The sequence below is a fragment of the Solea solea genome, chromosome 9 (genome assembly GCF_958295425.1).
Source record: "Solea solea chromosome 9, fSolSol10.1, whole genome shotgun sequence".
Classification (NCBI taxonomy): Eukaryota; Metazoa; Chordata; class Actinopteri; order Pleuronectiformes; family Soleidae; genus Solea; species Solea solea.
This window is the reverse complement of record NC_081142.1, coordinates 9,201,856-9,223,149: the sequence shown is the minus strand read 5'-3', so window position 1 is coordinate 9,223,149 and position 21,294 is coordinate 9,201,856. Positions and strand designations below refer to the sequence as shown.

The 21,294-nt window shown below is 41.7% G+C and overlaps 1 protein-coding gene across 1 annotated transcript; it reads right to left on the bottom strand.

Moving 5' to 3' along the window:
* Positions 1–903: 903 nt before the first annotated feature.
* erich3 (glutamate-rich 3) lies at positions 904–12,645 on the bottom strand. Its single transcript, XM_058638535.1, has 15 exons — positions 12,557–12,645; positions 11,178–11,271; positions 9,994–10,119; positions 9,790–9,861; positions 9,479–9,607; positions 8,539–8,697; positions 8,223–8,423; positions 7,722–7,902; positions 7,437–7,623; positions 7,028–7,239; positions 6,804–6,944; positions 6,001–6,351; positions 4,150–4,284; positions 2,259–4,049; positions 904–2,189 (listed from the first exon to the last, which is right to left on the bottom strand). The coding sequence occupies exons 1-15, from the start codon at positions 12,574–12,576 to the stop codon at positions 904–906; spliced, it is 5,085 nt and encodes a 1,694-aa protein (XP_058494518.1). The 5' UTR covers positions 12,577–12,645.
* Positions 12,646–21,294: the final 8,649 nt, after the last annotated feature.

Genomic DNA, 21,294 nt, shown 5'->3' with positions numbered 1-21,294 from the left:
TCTTAGAAAGTGTGTACTGTACACACCTTCATTTTTGAAGGGTAAAAAAAACAAGCCGCTCTCCATCTCAGTTCTAATTTTATTTTCTGAATGGCAAAAATCACACAAGCAGTCAGTCGCTGACAGATCACAAACATGCATAAACTCAAAAGACAAGGCAGTATAAATACATGTGAAGTATAGTGGGTTCTTTTTTTTTTTTGAAAAAAGAGGTAGTATTAGCAGCAAAGACACAAATCAGTGCCCAGATTTGACATTTTTACACGTTATCAGCTTAATTAGAATCAGTCTATTCACGAGAATGTTACCTTTAGGTCACTGTTTGACTAGATACAGAGTCATCTAAACAAATGAGGTCAAATTACTGACCTAAGATCCTTGTTTACACGGATATAAGCGGCGGTGGAGGTGCTGAGAAGTTGGGCTTGTGCCCAGTCAGGTGAAATATAAAGTGCGCTGGGGGCTAACGCCACTGTGGGAGTCCAAAGATCGATGAATTATTCAGTCATTTGTGAGCACAAGTGGAAGAGTATCTGTTTACAGGTAATAGGTGATCGCAGCTGCACTTGAGAGCTCACTAAAGCCTGTGATGCCTCTTTGTCACCAACAAAAGGACGGGATGATCTATTGTATACATTTTATGCAGCCGTCAAAACTCTGTATGCAGCTTCTTCCTATTTGTTGAGTGAAGCATGGAGATGATGAAGAGGTCGTTATGTAAATGAGGAGCCAGTTTATGGGACATTACGTGACAGAAAAGTTAGATTCCGGACATATGCAATGTCATGTGATTGTCTAAATGTTTGTTAAAGTGCTTTCTCTTGTGTCTGCGGAAGTTTTCAGAGTAATTCCTGAACTTTTAATAATTAAACAACCCTTTAGCACACGCTGAGGTGTGAAGCTCTAATGTAAACTCTCTGTTCTCGCAGCATTTAGCAAAGGATATGAGCTGTGGCCAAACAAAGTCTCATCCACTGAGAACGAGCTCAGTCTGTCTTTACTCAGTGTGTGTTTGATGTCTTGGATTAGCTCTTTATTCACGGTCCCATCCGACCGTCTGGGTTGCGTCCCTCCGCCACGGGACTCCTCTTGGCTTCCGTCGTCAGACTTGGACGTTGTAAAATCAGTTATTTCTGTAACTTCTCCACTGGGTTCGTCTGTTTTCCCCCATGTTTCCTCTGTGTCTTTCGCTCCATCCGGACTCACTGAGCGCTCGTGATGCTCCTCTGTTTTGGATGCAGGCGAGGGACTTTTTGTCCCTGGATCATGATAAATAGTTTTCTCTTCACTCTTAGGTTTGCCACTGGCTACTGAATGAAGGGTTCCTGCGATGCTTTCCACTTCAGTTTTAAATATATCACTTTGCCTCGGTTCATCTTGAACCTTGTTTTCCTCGTCGTCCATCTTGTCTTCGCCTACAGATCCTTTGCTTCCCTTTCTCTCTGTTTTTGTAGAGTCTTCATCACTGTCTTCACTTCCTGTTTTTTGTATTAATAAGTCCTTCACCTCAGTCTCCTCCTTCTCTAGGAGACTGTTTTTGTCCTGGTTATTTTCATGGGGTTTATCATCAGACTGATCACCCTCCAGGTCTTCCACATTGTTTTTCTCTCGATCCTCACTTTGACTTTTTTCTGTTTGCTCATTCTTGAGTGGACTCTCGAGTCTCTGCTGCTCTGCAGGTGTTGTCTCCTCTTTACTGGAGCTGGACACTGGCGCGTGTGAAGTGTCGTCCCTCAGTTCATCGAAGGGTTCGACAAACTTCTTGAAGAACTTTGATTCTTGATGCATGTTTATCCAGTTTGTGACCAGATCAGTCTTGTCCTCATTAGCTAGTTCCTCTGGAGTTTCCGTAGCCACTGTGACGCTCTGTTCCGCGACATCAGCCTCGTTGTTTGCTGCTTGAGGTTTGAGCAGCACACTCGCTCCTTCCTCCGAGGCCTTGCTTACCTCCTCCATGTCTCCTCCGTTCTCTCCGTCAGCAGCAGAGATGTTACCACCAGAAGTGTTTTCGTCAGTGTGTGGGTTTTTGTCCGATATCGCAGTGAATTCATCTAATTTGAGAGCCGGGGAACCTAAAGCCGTTGGTGTTGAAGACTGTGCCTGATCTGCTGAAGAAGCAACGATCATGTCACTCATATTATCATTATTTCTGGTTGAGTGGGACTCTCTGTTTTCAGTATTGAGGTCAGCTGTGTTGCAATTTTCATCTTGTTCTGTTTCCTCACTCTCCTCTCTGCCTGTGTTTGTCTTATTTTCTGTGTTTGTTTTCTCCGTCCCAGTGATTTCTAGCTCCGACTCTTGCTTTTCACCGCACTCATCTCCATCACCATCATCGTGAGACTCTTCTTTGACCTCTGTACTTCTCTCTTCATTCGGTACCTGCTCTGATTTTCCTTCATCTTCAACGTGCTCGGCTGTTTTCACCTCATCTGAAGCCTCTGTCTCGTCATCATGACTTTCTCTCTCTCCTCTGTTTGACATTTCCCCATTTTCAGCGTTGACGTCTCCCTTTTCACTCTTGGTACTTGCCCCTTCAGTGTCTTTCTTTGTGTCGTCAGACTCCACCACGTTGTCTGACATCTCCCCGGCTGTTGCTTCGTTATCACCAACATCCTCTGACTGAGCAGTATTTTCATCAGCTGTTTTTACATGGTCAGTGCTTTTCTCCGGTTCTTCAGTGATCTCGGATGTTCCCTCCCCCTCTTCACTCTTACAAGTTGTGATATTTTCCCCTTCGGGTTCTTTGTCATCTTGTTCACTTTGTTCAGCTTTGTGCCCGTTGTCATCTTTTTCTTCTTTCTCTTCATTGAGTTGTGCCTTTGTCTCAGTCATTTCATCACCTTCGTGAGTTTGATCAGCTGTGGCCTCCTTTGCTCGAGATTCCTCGTCTTCATTCTTATTCTCATCACTTTCACCAAACTTGTCTCTTTCCGTTTTCTCTGATTCGTTGTCTTTCTCCTCATGTGCAACGTCATCTTCCTCTTCAGCACTTTTCTCAGCTGCTTTGTCACTTTTAGTGTCTTCTACCATGTTTTCCTCATTTTCTACCTTTTCCTCTGCCTTACATTCATCGTTTCCCTTTTCTTCTTTTATATCTGTTTCATTATTTTCTTTACCATCACTATTTTCACCTTGTGCCAGTTCATCTGATTCAGTTTGTTTTTCTTCCTCCTTACTTTCCTCTTCACATGTTTCCCTCTCTATCACACTGTTTATATCCACAGATTTTTGCTCTTCTTCCGCCTCTTGTTGCCGACTGCCACCATTACCTGCTTCTGCTGCTTCCTCCTCAGTTTCTCTAATATCATCTCTACTGGCCTCACCCTTTGCACTGTCCTCTCTTATTCCTGCTGTATTTTCCACCACTGATTCTCCTGTCTGTGATGCAGCCGGTGTGTCTGTGCTGTCTCTCTGCTGCTTCTCCTCTGTGTCAGTTACAGGTGCCTCTTCACAGCTGATGGCCTCTTGTTCCTCTGAGGGCTCTGCTTTCATCTCCACTGTCTTACGCGCTGTCATAACCTCCTCCTCCGCATTGTCTGACACTGCTTTTTCATCAGTGTTTTTAACCGGCTCTGATACTGATGACACATCTGCATCACCGGTTTCTGCCCCTTGTCCTGTCTCTTGTGGCTGTGTGTCAGCCTCCACTGCTTCTGCACTTTTCTCCTCTCGTTCTTCATCTTTTGGTGCAGTGGTTGTATCGGTGCATTCAGCTCCTCCATCTTCCCGAGGTTCTGTAGTTTTGGGTTCTTCAATCGTGTTCTCCGCCGCCACAGGTTGTGTTGCTGCACCCATGTCCTCTGATTTATCCTTTTCTTCAACATCTTCTGATGCAGGCTTTTCATCCTCCTCCTCTTTTGTGACCGTCTCATCTTTAGCATCGTCACTGTTCTCATGAAGCTCTTTTTCAGTTACACTGTCCTCTTTTTTTGGCTCAGATGTGTCTTCCTGAACCTGGACCACTTCAGCTTCACCAACATTGGCATTTTCCTCACTCTGTGTCTCCTCGGCCAGGGTCTGTTTCTGCTTCTCAAATGTCACTGATTTCTCTGGAAGATGAAAAATAAGTTGGAAAATGTATACATTTTCGACAAAAATGATCTTGAAAATCACAGACAGCAAAGTGATATGATAAAAACAAACTAGTACCATCATTGTCTTGTTCATGTCCCTTATCGGTGGCTTCCTCCTCCTCCTCAGTGCCGGCGTCGGTCAGTTGAGGCTCACAGCTCTTCTGGGACTCGTTTAGTATGGCTTCTGTGATCTTCTCCTGCACAAAGTTATCTTAGGAAACAAGAGGAGACATGGCACATGCAATGATATAAAATATCATGTCCACAGGAACTCTGTGAGCGACTAATGATAAAGCTGCTGTCATCAATGTCGACTTTTGTCTAACTTCTTGTCTGCTGTTGCCGTTAACATTCCCCTTCCTCCTCCCTCTGTCACTTTGTGAACATTTTTGTTCACAAATGACTGAATGAAAATGTTGTGGAATACTGGAATAGTTCTTTTTGATTTACTGTTCTGTCCTGACACTGAAGTGCAAACATTCTCTGGATATTGTTTGGATCGGGTGTAAACGCAAGTGCGTGCAGGAGTTGCTCGCACGTTCTCCAGAGATTGAGGTCATGCTAGAACGCAGGATGAGAAACACACCAGTAACAATCACTGACCAGACAATCTCGATCAGTAATAGCTGTGGAAATACAGAGATTTAACTTTTTAACTTGAGTATTTGGGTTGGTGTAGTGGTTGGCACTCTTGCCTTTGTAGCATGAAGGTCATAACAAGGGCTTCTCTGCATGGAGTCTGCATGTTCTCCCCATGTGTGGGTGGATTTTTTTCCGGGTATTCCGGTTTCCTCCCACCAAAAACATGCACATTTGGGGATTAGACAAATTGGACACTCTAAATTGGGCGTGAGCGTGGATGATTGTTTGTTTGTATGTGGCCATGCGATGGTGTACTCCGCCTTTCACCCTATGTCAGCTGGGATTGGCACCAGTGCCCCCTGTGACCCTCATGTGGAGGATAAAGTAGTTGAAAATTAACAAATTGATGGATTAATTTAGGAGTGTTTCCCTGACAGCAGCTTTAGTAACAATGTGGTTGAATGTGTGCAATGCAAATGCAACAAAAAACGGAGGCAATGACAAAAACATGCAAAAAAGAAAATCATCTTTAATCTGTCCAAGTGCAAACATAAGGGAAAAGCACAACATGCAAAATGATAATAACACTACACAGAAGATGAAAAAAACAACAACAACAAAAAAACAGCAAGACAATGCAACACAAAAATGAAACTTAAACCAAAGTTTATAAAAAGAAATAAAATCACTTTGACTGTTGCCTCTTTTGTGCAAACTCATCCCAGGAGCACAGGTTAACTGTGGAAATAACTTATATAATATGTGGAATTACAATATTTGCAAGTAATTAGAAATGAATCAAACAATGCTGCACATATTATAGTTGTACTCTCTACACAAATATTTTTCATCACATATAAAGCGTGTACAATCAGTAAATCCATGTTCTATTTTTTGCTCTACTTTTGAATAATTTATTCATCTCACTAACGTTTGCCATTTAAAGCCAAAGTGTATATTGCAACTATCAACAAAGCAGTTAAAAAGGGCTTTCCTGAATACACAAGTTGACAGGATAAAGAATGACTTTTTAATATCAAACTCACTTTGAAAAAAAAACGTGTTTGACATTAAATAGTGAATCAGACAGAAAATCATTTCACACACACGAAAAGTCAAAAGAAAACATAATTTTTCCACTATTATAATGTAATCACATTATGATTTTAAGGTAACAATCTGTCAATACTGCATTACTGTAACAGTAATTATTTCATTGATGTACCACTATGTTTACAAATCTGCTCATAATGGCTCAGGCTCAAAGATACTCATGTAATGATAATAGTGGAAAAACCTCCATGTAAGATGGACTGATCCATTCCTCACCCTGTTCTTTACTTACCCCTCTCCTGTTCCTCTTCATCCCGTTTTCCCTCCTCTCCTCTACTCTCAGCTTCTTTTCCCTCTGAGGTGTCATCATTCTGTCTGTGTTCCTGTCCTGAGGGGACGCTGGTGTCGGAGACGTTGATCTCTGTGCTGTCCCCTGCACTGTGCTGTAAATCTGAGTCCCTGGCTAAACCCGACTCGCCCTCAGTGGCAGCTGCTGCTTCTTCTGGATTCAGTTTCAGTTCTTGGTTGTCCTCTCGATGGAGCTCTGCTTTCTCATCCTTTTTGGAATCTTCCGCGTCCTCCGCATCGCTCACCTCCTGGTCGCTGCCTGAACAGCTGGAGCCTGAACGAGACTTTATGTCCTCTGTGCAAGAAACAGGGAGCATTTTAAAATCTTCACACCACCAGTATAAATTAATATACAAAGGCTTTATTCCTCTCAGTGTAGTGGAGGTCCTCATAAACTATTTTTTTTTAAAGTTTAGAAAGTTTTTCAGTTTTTTTTCACATCTGCATTTGGGTCCTCCATTTTTTTTTACATCCCTGACAAATACATAATCAACCGTTAACTGAGATATCAAATTATCATATTTTACAGGTTTCAAATTAATAAAATGAACTTATAAGTCATGCTTTACTTTTATAATGATAATACCTTATTATTTACATAATGCTTTTCAAAAACTTGACAAAGAATAAAAAAAGGAAAAAGAAAAAGATGAAATAGCCAGTGTGTCCAATGTGTTTGCCTCCCTGATCTTTGGGAGAAGGCTCAGTCACCTTTTTGAAGGTTTTTATTTGAGTACGATCACTCACCATCCTTCTCGTCGTCTTGCGTCTCAGACGTGTCTCTGTCTTTAACCTGTGACTCTGTGTCACTGGATGCAGACAGAGGGATCTTTTCTTGTTCATCTTCCACGGGGCCTTCGTCATCTGCTTCAAAGTCTTCTTCATAATCTAAGGGGAAACGCAGTAGACACTGAGTGACGAACACCCATGTCTTATATTATTCATAATTTCCGTCGACATCTCAGTCATACCATCTCTGGCTTTGTCCTCCGCGGTTGCTTTGACCAGTCCCTGTCTCGTTTCACAGTCTGAATGGGAGGACGTGTCCTCCTCACCAGTCCTTTCTGTTTCCATCTCAGCAGCTTCTTTTGGGCTGGACACCGACACCTCACTTCCTCCCTCTTCTTTGGCTCTCTTTGGTGGAGGAGTGGGTTTTTTGTCCAATCCCATTGCGATGATGCACCTGCAAAAATGTTCATCAAGCATGAACTTTATTTGAGAGTCATGAGAACAGGGTGGACATGAGTCTAATATATGTCCGTTAATCTAACGATATAGGTCATCGACACCTGTATTGTATTGATAAAACAAACAACATAACGTGTTCATTATTGAACATACTGCTAATATTCTCTTGTTAGAGACACATGTGTGTCTTACTTGTAGCAGGGCGACGCCCCCTCCACGCTGAATAAGCCAAAGTGTCCGTGCCTGCCGCCCAGTCTGGAGCCTTTCCTGTGTTTGAACTCACAGCAGGAGCTCAGCCGTTCGACCTGGAGCCCGTTCAGGAAGAAGGTCAAACTAAAGGGGAAGCCTCTGTGTCGTCTTGAAATGAACTGGAAAGACTCTGAGGGACAGATTGAGGATGGAGATGAACAGAACAGAATCCTGAACCCTGTGATGGATCTGTGCTTAGTACATATACTCAGATCGAGTCACACTGACCTCCCTCTCGGAGCTTGCCTTTGTACACACAGAGGTTCTCTCCTCCACAGTGCTGCTGGAAGACTTTCACCTCGTCCCTCATGTCGATCATGTCGTGGGAGAGATGCACTGTTTTGCCAAAGTACACCATATTCACACTGACTCTGCTCTGCTGCACGGAGATCCTCAGCATTGGACGGTCCTGAAAAGTTCAACATCAATTTAATCCAGTTTTTTCCAGGAATTACTCAAATTCTCTACGCGACTGATGGACACAAGTGGCTGTCATAAAGTTCTGAGAAATGTCTAGAGTATTCTTCTAACATCCTGAATAATTAATGTGTGTGATCTGGCACTATAAATGGAATAACAGCTTGTAATACTGAAGTCTCACTAATCGTGGTCTTGTATTTGTATCATGGAAAAGCTTGTCCATGATGTGCCAAGTTTGGAGAAGCCAATATCAGGAGGCTGCAGCTTGGAAGTGTTTGTTGCCTGGGAAAAGAGAAGAGCGTTTAACACCTCATTGACGTCAGCTACACTGGTGGCGGTGGTAGGACGCAGTCTGCGGCCCCGGAGCGTGCCGCTGGGAGTGACCTTTACTGCCCTCTCTTTCCTCTTTGTGGCTGGAGGGACGGGGGTGACAAAATTGTTGATGACTGGGAGGCAGTATGGGGAGACGCCATTGGAGGTCTCTTTTGTGGTCAAACATCTCCGGGACTCCTTTTATGACAGAGATGATAATATTCATATTAAAATGAATCTGATTTTGCCTTTTACAGAAGGAAACACACAAATCTGAGAGTGTGTGTGTGTGTCTGAGGTGTGACAGTCTCACAGTGCCGTTGAAGAGCTGCTCGTTGTCGTTGGCAGACCTAAGGAGTCTGTAAGGAGAGCTGCGTCTGAGTGTAGCTGTGGTGCTGTTACTGTGGATCGGCTTCAGACGCACCGGCCTTTGCATTTTCCCTGGAGCTGTGTTTGGTCGAGAGGATCCCAGCTACAGTACACACACACACACACACACACACACACTATTACTGTCACACTGTTCATCATCAAGGAGTATGATATGTTTATTGATTGTTGCTCAGTGTTCCGTCACACAGATTTCTAGTTTCTATACTGATCTAACCAGCCGCAGGTAAATGCCTCATTTTAATTGTAACATAGTGCTGCAATGATTATTGGATTTAATCCATGATTACCTCATTAAGCTTCATAAAAGTGAATGTTTTATTTTTATGTTTCATTGCTCCTCTTTGACAGTAAACTACTGAATTAATCGTCAACTATTTTGATAATCAATTGATCTGTTAGAGTGTTTTTTCAATAATTAAATCAAGTTCAATTTTCAGCTGCTTAAATGTGAATATTATTATATAACAAAGAAATCAATTGAGGACATCATAGTTTCTAGGTTTGGTAAACACCGAACAACATTTTCTAGACCAAACAAGTTTGGGAAAAAACTATTGACAGATTTAATCTGAAATATACTCAGTTCTTTTAATGTCATTTGTGACTCTTGTGAAGACATTTTGATTCATTCCAAGGAATTTGGTTGCAACTGAAATCTGTATAAATCTTTGTAAGGCTGATAGAGATTTCTTCCTGTTTGTGAATTTCCTTACACTGCATTGTTTTCTTTCAGTTTTTACTATAGTGACTTTGACTCTCTTAGGAAGTCAAACGAAAGTTATTGTTAACAACAATGCTGATGCTGATAACAATAAAACACTGCCCTCTTAATCTACTGTTGCACTAAGGCGGACACTCACAGACTCGGAGGATTCAGAGTGATCTCCCTCGGGCCCAGAGTGCTGTTTTCGGACGCCCCTCGCCCCTGTGGGGGGGCGTGGAGACAGGATGCGGATGATGTCTTCTTCATACCTTCTAGAGCGCTCCAGCTTCCAAAAAGACCATTTATTATTATTATATTGAGTGTGGTTATATAAAAACTATTACATTTTACTAAACAAGATTATTTCACACAGGCTGTTTTTTAAATGAATAATCAATTTAAGAGCAACATGTTAAGAGCCATTAGTTTATAAAATAGTGAAGTAGTATTTAAATGTAAATGATCTACCTTGATTTTATGCACTCTTTCCCTCCTTGCAAACTCCTCCAGTTTTCTTTTGATCTCTATTTGATGGAGACGCTGCATGACAGGGGCACAGAACAAACTCACACAGTTTATATGCAATTAGAAGCAGCAATTAGTCTGCAGTGTTTTGTTTCTTCAACCCCCCCCCACACTGCCTTTGTCTGTGGTACACTGTGTTCACCCCACCTCCATCTCCAGCACCTTGTGGAAAATGGCCTGGGCCAGGCATTCACGAACATGTCTCTGGTGGGCTCTGTGGATCACTTTGTGTCTGTACTCTTTGTCTGGAACAATGCGCCCACTCCTGGTGATCTGAAACCAACAATAGTGTCAGCAGAGGCCAATCAGTGTGAGTTTTAAAACAATGATCGAGATATTGTGTGCATCACTGCAGCATTTTGTTCCGTAATAATTATTTTTCTTTTGCAGGTTTTATACAATGATTTATGCAGCTGTGCTCAGCGAGGAACAACCTTCTAGTTCTTCATCAAGTACCTAATGACCGAGATTGTTAATAGATTTCAGTATCGCACACAGTGCCCATCTCGTTACCATGAGGGTCCAGGGCTTTCAGCCACTCTGGAACTCTCACACACGATATCCGTAACATTTTCAGAATTGGCAGCCTGTGGCCAAGTGGAAAGGGAACTTGACTTGTAACTGGAGGGTCGCCGGTTCAAATCCCCACCCGGCCAAAAAGGGCTGGGGTACCCCTGAGCAAGGTACCCAACTCCCAATGCTCCCGGGCGCTACTCAGTGTGGCAGCCCACTGCTCCTAATCCTAATCCTAATTCTAGGATGGTTCAAATTAATTAAACTTAACTTAATTGCCTTCCAGTCCAGCCCAAAAACATGCAGATTTGGGGATTAGGACACTAAACTGACCCCCTCCGTAATCCTCACGTGGAGGATAAAGCGGTAGAAGTTGTAGGGATATTGTTTTGTTTTTGTTGAGAACACATTCTAAATTATACTAATACTGCTTCCCCTATTTGCATATACATAGCTTTGTATTTCTAGAATAAGGGTAGTATTTTTGAAAAATTGTGCTTCCCAACCTCAGTTTCCCCTGATTTGAGAAATATCTTCGTTCTTTTCTGTGTCACATGCCCACCAGTGACACTTGGTCCTGTTAGCGTAACTGTTAGCAAAGATGGCGGACACTGTGTTGCAGCGTTGCAGTTTCAAGCTTTGGACCAAGTGTCACAATACTACCCCTATTCTAGTAACACAAAGCTAAATGCAAATCGGTGAAGTATTCCTTTAATGTCAGTATTAAAACAGTAAGTAAGTAAGTAACAGAAGTACAAATTGAATTTTTAGTGGACCTTCTCATCATCATCATCATCATCATCATTGCATTGACTTACCAGTCCTGCTCTCTGCAGGTGTCTTCTGATGCGAGTGTTGCTGAAGTATCCAGCGAGGTGTTTGTCTGTCAGACTGTTGTAGATTGAAAGCAGACTGCAGAAACAAGGCCTCATTTCATGAACAATATCCTCACTCTATTCTTTAACTTTCACAACAGTCCTTGGTGGAAGTTCTTGATTACTGCTAACAGAAAACTAGAATCTTAACCGAATGGTTCAACTGGCCACAGCACCACTGTTTGTTTGTTTGTTGTCCTCATTACTGAGACATCAGTCTGTCTGGAAGCAGTTTTTTTCCAAACCAGATTTGATTTCCTCTCACATTTGTGTGCAGGACAATTACGACTATTGGGGTCTGTTACCAGTGTCTGATTACACACAGGAATAAGATGGGATGAGACACTTAACCCTGACTGTCGCCCCTTTGTCTACCTGTGTGTGTGCAGGTGTACTATCATTTTATACATGACTTCTCTCATTCTTTATTACTTGTTTAAATTTAACCTCAGGGATGAAAAATTAGGAGCCGGAATAAGTAATGAATGATTAACTTAAATCCAGAGAGCAGTAATACAAAAATATGGATCTTATTTATTTATTTATTTAACCTTTATTTTACCTGGCAAAACATTAAGAACAAATTGTTATTGACAATGTTGGCCTTACACAACAATAATAAACAAGTCTTTAGAAACTTAAAAACAGTGTCAAATTGTGGTAAAACATTTACAAGTGTCATTAAGAATTGCCTTTAGATGGCCTTTAAAAGCAAACGCAGAGAAGAAAAAAAGCATTCTTTTTTGTAATAAGTTCCAGTAATTTGACAGTTGTCCAAAGCAAAACTTGGTTTTGGGGATGTGCAGTGCTTTTTTTAATGGGAAATAAATAATGAATGATTAACTTAAGTCCAGACATAAAGAACATATGGATACCAACTTCCATAAGACATCACCACCAACAACTTAACTTTTAAATTAGCTTAAATAACACACTCACTTAATTGTAGCACTGGTGTGTGTGTAGAGTAAATGTTAATGAGTAAAAAGTTTGCCATGGAGTAGCAACCAATGTAAATGCTCCAGTACCTTTAAATACCTGGGCTATTTGTTGTGTTTTTAACACTTTTATTAAGTGTTGTCAGCAAATATAAAGCCAACACAAGTGTCATTTGTGTATTTTGGTGGACAGTTGACTCAGTCATTTTAAAGTAGTTGCCACTGGAGTGACATATATTCTACTCCCAGTATCAATATACAAGACATGTATCAAGTTATTCTGGGGTTTAAATGTGAGTTAACGAGCTACATACAAATCGACGACTGTAAACAGATCTGACATGCATAATAAAGTTAACAACAACAACAACAAACTGCACCTACCCTGGGTTAAGATGATTCATGGCTGCCGCTACTTTTCAGTTTCTTGTCAGAGTTTCAGAGTCTGCTTGGTGTCTGACGGCGCGCGTGTGTGTGTGAGAGTGTGTGTGTGTGTGTGTGTGTGTGTGTGTGGGAGAGAGTGAGAGAGAGTGAGAGAGAGCAGGAGTGATGAAGTGCGGCAGGACATTTGGAGCTGACACCACCAACCACCATCACCACCGAGGCTGCGGAACTGATGACACTCGCCGCCGGTTGCCATGGGAGATCACGTGACGAGGCTGCCAACAAGGCTGGTTTCCACTTACAGACACATCTAAACCATAATACACACACACACACACACACACACACTGGTTGGCACAGCTATTCTTCTTAGGACAGTCTAAACAAGGCATTAACCCGAAACCTATCCAGTTACCCAGAAAGTATGGCCCAGGTTTTGGTCTCCATGAGGACTAAATGTCTCCTGTGAGTGATCTTCATTATGTCACATATGGATAATTATATATACATGGATTATTAAGCATCAATTAATTAATTCATGCTTAAGCAGCATTCTAGTTGCTCTCAATACTTTGAATTCCCATTTAATCATCTATTATAATTTAATTGTTGTTTGTGTTTGAATATGTTTTTTAAAATGGAGTAACAGTACGTATCCATTTACCACTGGCATGTATACTTTCATGTTATACTCACAGTTCACAGTTTAATGGGGCAAATGTGCAAGTGCATCATTCTTTCATATGTTACCTGCTTCAGTGTTAAGCAGGTAAGGGGGAAGTACACAGTAAATATGTTTATATGACTTAGAAAGATTAAGATAGTACCACATCATTCAAATGACATTAACATATTGAATAATAATAACGTCTCCCCAACATAAAGAAGAGAAGTTTTTGTGTCACTCCATCTTCATGCCGACGACAGTCACATTTATATGCCACTAAAACAGGAAAGTGCATATTCTGTAAAAAAGTGCATTGCAGAAATGAAGGCATGGATGTCAATGAACTTTTTGCATTTTAATGATAAAAGGACTGAGGTCATGTTGTTTGGGCCAGTGACACTTCCATGTTAATCTGGGTCCACACAGCTAAAGCTAAACCATTATTTTCTCATCATCAATTTGAGATTTTAATCCACGCTTTTATCACAACTCGCTTAAACTACTGTAACTGTTGGCCGTAGCCAGACGTCACTTGCTCGACTACAGTTTGTTCAAAATGAGAGCATATTATTCCAATTCTAGCGTCACTTCATTGGCTCCCAGTTCCTTTTTGGATTGATTTTTAAACTATTGTATATGTTTTTAAATGTTTTCTTGGTCCCCACAGTTTCTGTCTGACCTGCTTCAGCCGTACGCTTTTAAATCCTCTCTTAAAATTAATTTTTTTCTCTTTGGCTTTTAACACAGTTGGAGATCTTGGATTTTACTGTGTTTTATTGTTTTTACTTTTGTATTTGTCCTTATGTCTATGGTCAGTGTACAGCACTTTGGACAACTGTGTTGTTTTTAAAGTGCTTTATAAGTAAAGTGGGGTTGGATATCACGAGTTTTAATCCATGCTTTAAGAAATTTGATAAAGCCTTTTGGAAGTGTAGTCTGTGTCTAATGTAGATTCTTTTTTTAATCTTACACAAGTAAAACGAGATCTGTTTTATTGCAAAGATTTAACTCTTAAACTGATATTTACCATTTCTCCCTCGTTTAAAAGGTATATAGTAAATGTCTCTTTAATTTGCTTTGCAATTACTGGTCATGTCAAAGGTTAAAAGTCATGGACACAAGATGTCATCTACCATCACCATGAGTCCATATTTAATAAATTCTCATACATAATCGTGTTAACCTACAGATCACTGTTCTCTTTATTGATTTTAAAGTTACGTCAAATGTGATATAATATGTGAGCCATCAGTCCACTCAGCACACGGTTACTGATCAGTAAACAACCTTCAGCTTCCACCTCAGAAAATGCATGAGCAGCTATAGATGTGATGAAGCTGAATTTGGAGGTCCTCTGTGGCCCTCTTGTGGAAATAAAGGAACATTGCTTTTTGCCTGCAGAATATTATTTTAAACAATGCAGAAGCCGTCTCTGATGTTAAACTTAAAACATATAAATATAAACATACTTAAAGCATATAAATACAGTATCATCGATAAACACATGAAGACGAGAGATTACCGTCAAATGTAAGACACAAACACAGCTGTGCAAGTAGGAAATGTCTTATAATTTCAGAATGTCACATAATGCACAGGTCATGTTTAATGTCAGAATTGAGGGCTCAGATGTGCATAGAACCCTGAAATATAGATTGATGTTTATTTGTAAAGATATTGAAAACAAACCGGGAGAAAGGAGGTTAATCGCAACATTTAACACCACAAATGTATAAATAAAAGATTTTAGATGAATGAAGCTTTTCAAACTGATCAATATCAGTACCGCACACTACCGCTGTGTATGCACAGTCACAATGACATCACGATCTTTGTAACCAGAGTTCACAGTGAACTGTGTGACAGTTGTCAATTATTTGTTTTGATTTTTAAACCAAACTAAGAGTAACCAACAGAGCTAAGTGAACTGCATGTAAACATCAACACAGCAGTGCTATACCATAAACTGTAAAAAATGTGATCATTATTTTCATGAAGTTTGTTGTCTGTTGGTTTTCAGAAGCACTCAGAAGCACTCAACACCTGCAGACACCTGTGGATGTTTGACGAAACCAGGCTGCACAAGGTACGGGAGACAGGTGTGTGTGTGTACCTGGTATTCCTTATGTTGTGGGGACCTAAATCTGTTTATACAGTCACATTATAGGGGCGTGTCTTCCTTATGGGAACACAAATCAAGTCCCCATAATGTAAATGACTGCATTTTAAGGCAAATATATGTTTTATAGTTAGGCTGAGGTTAGGGTCAGGGTTATGATTAGGCCAGTAGTCATTTTGGTCCAGGAAGTTTGTGCAATGTAAGTGAATGGAATGTCCTCTGAAGTCATGGAAACCAGTTTAAGTTAAGTCTGGGCTTAAGGTAAGGGCTCTGATTTTAATTGTGGTTAAGTCCATTGATTGATTGCTCTTTTTTTAAATGAGACAGTACATATTAATGATCATTTACATGTAAGATTGTATCCTGATGGTTAATTTCCATCTCCATTCTCCTTGACAGCTTGGTGTCGAGAGAAGGAGGAGGAAAAAAAGTAAGAACAATGAGAACAAATGCGAGAAACAAGCAAACAACATAGAGCAGAACCATATTAGCACGATGCCCGTTACCCATGTGCTTGAAATTACATTTTTAAATCAACACATGTTCACATATTAGTGTCACCACATATTGCAATTTTCATGCTAATAACCATGTGATAGATAGATAGATAGATAGAACAATAGATAGATAGAAACGCAGACATGATGTGAAATGAAAGAAGCAGGTAAAACAGAGATATCTGAGGACACATTCACCTTCTGCTCAGTTAGGGGGGAATTGATACAGACATATGCTATTGATGCTCACAATGAACACAAGGCCCTGAAATGTAAGTCTTACAATAATAATTAACGCAGAAATAGATGAGGGGTGATTATAAATTCCATTCAGGATTCTGAGATGGTGGAGGAAGGGGGAGCAACAGTTTTCGCAATCAGTGTTAAATAGCGCAGTTTTGTGCCTGTGTGATTGTCAAGTGGGCCATTACTGGTTGATAAGAGCACCTTTTCCTTATGTGGCTTTCCTTATGCGAAAGGGAGCATGCTGCCCCGATGCATTCAGGCCCCTCTTTCACTGCACTGCTATTTTTACTGCTGTGATTTCCACCCAATCCCCCGCTCGCTGCCCAACAAACGCAAACCCTACAACCCCCTACCCCACAGCCACCGTCCCTCCTCCAGCACCCCACCCCACCTCTTCCCCTTCAGATTCAATGATTACCCATTTACAGCAAGGAGAAAAGGTCATGCCAAACTGGTTGTGTCAATTGTAAACCACCCCAATTCTGACTGATTTGAATGAAAGAAATGAGCAGTTGCAGTTTATGGTTGAAATTGAGTATCATTGATAAACACATGAAGAAGAGAGATTACAGTCTAATTAGGAAATGTCAAATAATTTCAGAATGTTACATAATGCACAGTTCGTATTTTCAAATTGATCAATATTAGTGCTACATACACATACTGTTGCTGTGTATGCACAGTCACAATTACATCATGATCTTTGTAATCAGAACAAATGAAGAAGAAAATAGCAAAGAGAGCCTGTGTGCAAACTTTTAATGTGTCATTAGTAACAAACCAGCAGTTTATAGCAAACAACATTAAAGATTACGTCTTATTGCCCTTTGGTTTAAAACTAAAATCTGTTCAGTTTATACCACAAATGGTTTAGTACATGTGGAATGTTACACATATTAATGTGAAAGTGAGCTCTTTGCCCCTGTGTATATACAAACATATACTGTATGTAGGTTAATGTTGGTCAAAGAGATAATACATCTGGTGAAGTAGCAGCTTCATATTTCCTCTGATTCTAATAATTCCTGTATTTTATCTCCAAAAATAATTCCAACACACCCCCCCAACACAACAGACTATATAGAGTTCACTCTGAACTGCGTGACATCACAAACATACAGAGAAAAGTATTTCTGTAGAGCTTGACAATGAAACCAAACTAAGAGTAAACAACAGAGCTGGGTGAACAGCATGTAAACATCAGCACAGCAATGCTATACCATCAGCTGTAAAAAGTCATTATTTTTCATGAAGTTTGTTCTCTGTTGGTTTTAGATGGTGGACTCACCCAGCAGCAGTTTCTCTGCACTGCACTCAACACCTGCACACACCTGTGGATGTTTGACGAAACCAGGCTGCACAAGGTACAGGAGAGAGATGTGTGTGTGCGTGTGTGTGTGTCATTATTATGGGATGTGTCATTCTTATGGGGAAGTAATCAAGGCAGACATTTCACCGGCATAAAAATCATGTATGTAAGTCATGTATGTAAGTCTTACAATAACAATTAATGCAGAAATAGATGAGGGGTGATTATAAATTCCATTCAGGGAAAGGTCTTTGCTGTAAGCTGGGAGGTGGCGAGGAGATCTTGGGGAGTCGTGCAGTTCTGAGATGGGGGAGGAAGGGGGAGCAACAGTTTTTGCAATCAGTGTTAAATAGCACAGTTTTGTGCCTGTGTGATTGTCAAGTCTCACGGTAACGGGGAGAAAGGGGAGAGGACACAGGCGCTGTTCGCCGCTTCTCACACTGTCTGAGTATTTTTTTTACTGCTATTTAGTAGCTGATGTGCCCTGTTAGCCGTCTCCTGAACTTCACATGGAACTCTAACATCTAGCGGCTGAAAAGACTTGACTTTGACATCATTGTTTTACGGATGAATCATACCTGCTGCTGTCAAACTCGCCCCTGCTGTGCCACTGGCATTGGCATACCCTTGGTCTCAAATCAACTGATACCACCGGGCTCCATGAATGCTCCACCAAAATATCCTGTGGATGTCGGCTCTGCTGCTGGGGCTGTTGGCGGTGGTCTTTCTGCTGTGGTCCCGCACAACGTGCACCACAGCTGCCAACCTGTGTGTGCAGGGACTATGGCTGACTGTCAACACCGGGACCACATCACATCTACCGGGCGCCATGCTCCAGTATACACCATCGCAGCTGCTGGAGCACAACACCCATGGCCTTCCATCTGGCCCAACTGTCCACAAAGTTGCCTACCAAGAACACCAGAAGACCTACAGCAGAGCACTTTCCACAGCAAGATCACAATGTTATTCAAACATGATCAACAATAATCCTGGCAACTCCAAACAACTCTTCTCCGTAGTCAATCATCTGCTCAAACCCCAAACCCACGCCTGTAGTAACATCACAGAGGAACAGTGCAATAACTTAATTCTACACTTCACCATAAATCTGTTCCTCGCTGTCTGTCACCAGCCCCCCAGCCATCTTTCTCAGTTCTGTAAGAGAGATTGAGGGCATCATCCGAGGCGGCTAAGTCCCATATCCATTAAAAACGGCAATAATCAAGCCTATTCTAAAAAGTCCTGAAGTTATGGCTAATTACCATCCGATCTCCAACCTTCTGTTTCTGACCAGGGTTCTCCATCACTTCTCATCCTCCTGGACCTCACAGCCACCTTTGACACAGTCGACCATAGCGTTCTTCTCCTTCGTCTCCAGCACATTGTTGGATTTACTGGCACCGCTCTGGATTGGTTTGGGTCCTACCTCACAGATAGAGCTGCGTATGTGGCCCTGGGGCACGCTAAATCGCAGCCCTACACTGTCACCTGTGGGGTCCCACAAGGGTCCTTGGTCCAACCCTTTTTAACATCTACATGCTCCCCCTGGGCCACATCATCGGAAAGCATGGCGTCTCATTCCACTGCTATGCCGATGATACTCAGCTCTATGTGAGGTTGCACCCAGCCTCCCCTACACCCCCATCAGCACTCACCTCCTGCCTGGAGGAGATAAAAGTGTGGATGTCCAACAACTTCCTCCAGCTAAACAGCATCAAAACAGAAGCCATCCAAATTGGCAACCCTCACCAACTCTGTTCCTCCCATTTAAACCGCATCTCTTTTTCTGGCCTCTCCATCACCCTCTCCCCCTCTGTTACAAATCTGGGAGTCAAATTTGACCCCCATCTGTCATTTCATACCCATGTCCACCACCTCAGCAAAATTACATTCCTTCACCTCAGGAATCTTGGTAAACTCCTCCCGTCCCTTTCCCTCAGTGATGCTGAAAGGCTGGTCCACGTTTTTGTCTCCTCCAGACTGGATTGCTGTAATGCACTCCTCATCGGGATCCCTGGCGGGACCCTTCAAAAGCTTCAACATATCCAATTCAGTGCTGCCAGGATCCTGATGAGGGTCCGGAAATTTGAACACAGTACACCTATTCTCCGGACACTTCAGTGGCTCCCCATCCACCAGTGCATTCATGTACACGCCCCACAATACCTCCAAAAACTCCTCACGCCACAATCCACATCAAGAAACCTCCGATCCACAAATACTTACCGTCTCTGCCCCCCCAGGACCAAACTCCACACAATGGGAGATCAAGTCTTTTTAGCAGCTGCTCCAAGGCTCTGGAATGCTGCCTGACTGCAACACAGACTATGGAAATTAAAAAAAAACAACAACTGGACACTTTGGTTAAGGAAAACATACCAAAAGGGCTGCCATTCATTTATAATGTCTTTTAATCTATGTTTTTGTGTCCACTTTTAACCAGCTTCTGTAGCTAACTTTGACTGCTTTATAAATAAATGAATTATTATTATTCTTAAGTGGGCCATTACTGGTGGATAAAAGCACCTTTTCCTTATGTGGCTTTCCTAGAGGGAGCAGCTCCCTTGGCATGCTGCATTCAGGGCCCTCTTTCACTGCACTGCCATTTTCACTGCTGTGATTTCCACCCAATTCACCACTCACCACCCAGCCAATGCAAACCCTTCCTCGGTGGGTTAACCAGGCTGTGTGTGTGTATGTCAATATGGTATGTCATTATTAAGGCACTTGTGTTCCTTATGCAAAGACATGTTTTATAGTAAGGTTAAGGCCGTGGTTCTCAATTATTTTCTGTCATGCCCTCCCTAGGGGACAGAAATATTTTCTATCACTTTCACTATTTGAGAGGTACTGGTTTAAGGTCAGGGTTAAGGTTAGACCAGTAGTAATTTTGGTTAAGGTTAAAATAGGTCTCCAGGAAATTAATGTCAATGGACACCAGTGTGTATGTGTGAGGGACTGGTTATGTTTACCGCCATCATTTTACCTGTGATTAGGTTGATTGATTGATTGATTGATTGATTGATTGATATATAACAATGGGATATTACATATTAATGATATTAAACAAATCAAAGAGTGGATAAGAAATGCCAAATATTAGAATAAAGTGCTACTGCTTCCACCCTTTGTATAACAGTTATTAAAAAGCAGGTGAAATGTTGCTCTTTTTCTTGCCAAATAAACAAGCATGTACTTTTTAGAAACATTAACTATCAAAAGTAGAGCGTGAAAACAAAATGATAATAATAATTTCATTTATAATTCACGATTATAAATTCCATTCAGGAAAAGGTCTTGGCTGTTAGCTGGGAGGTGACAAGGAGATCTTGGGGAGTCATGCAGTTCTGAGATGGGGGAGGAAGGGGGAGCAACAGTTTTCGCAATCAGTGTTAAATAGCACAGTTTTGTGCCTGTGTGATTGTCAAGTGGGCCATTACTAGTTGAGCACTTTTTCCTTATGTGGCTTTCCCTATGTGACCTCTCACATGCTGCTCCCTCTCACAAGCTGCCCCGATACAATCAGGCCCCTCTTTCACTGCACTGCCATTTTCACTGCTGTGATTTCCACCCAATCCTCCGCTCACCGCCCAGCCAACACAAATCCCCCAAACCCCCCCCTCCCACCCCACAGCCACTGTCCCTCCTCCAGCACCCCACCTCTTCCCCTTCAGATTCAATGAGTACCCATTTACAGCAAGGAGAAAAGGTCATGCCCAACTGGTTGTGTCAATTGTAAACCACCCCAATTTGGACTGATTTCAATGAAAGAAATGAGCAGTTGCAGCTCTAAAGAAAGCAAAGGTCCGTGTGGAAGTAGCAAATTAAGAGACTATCTCTCAGAGGCCGAGCGCTCGCCGCCGCTCAGACGTCGCCTACATTCCTCGTTCGTACTGT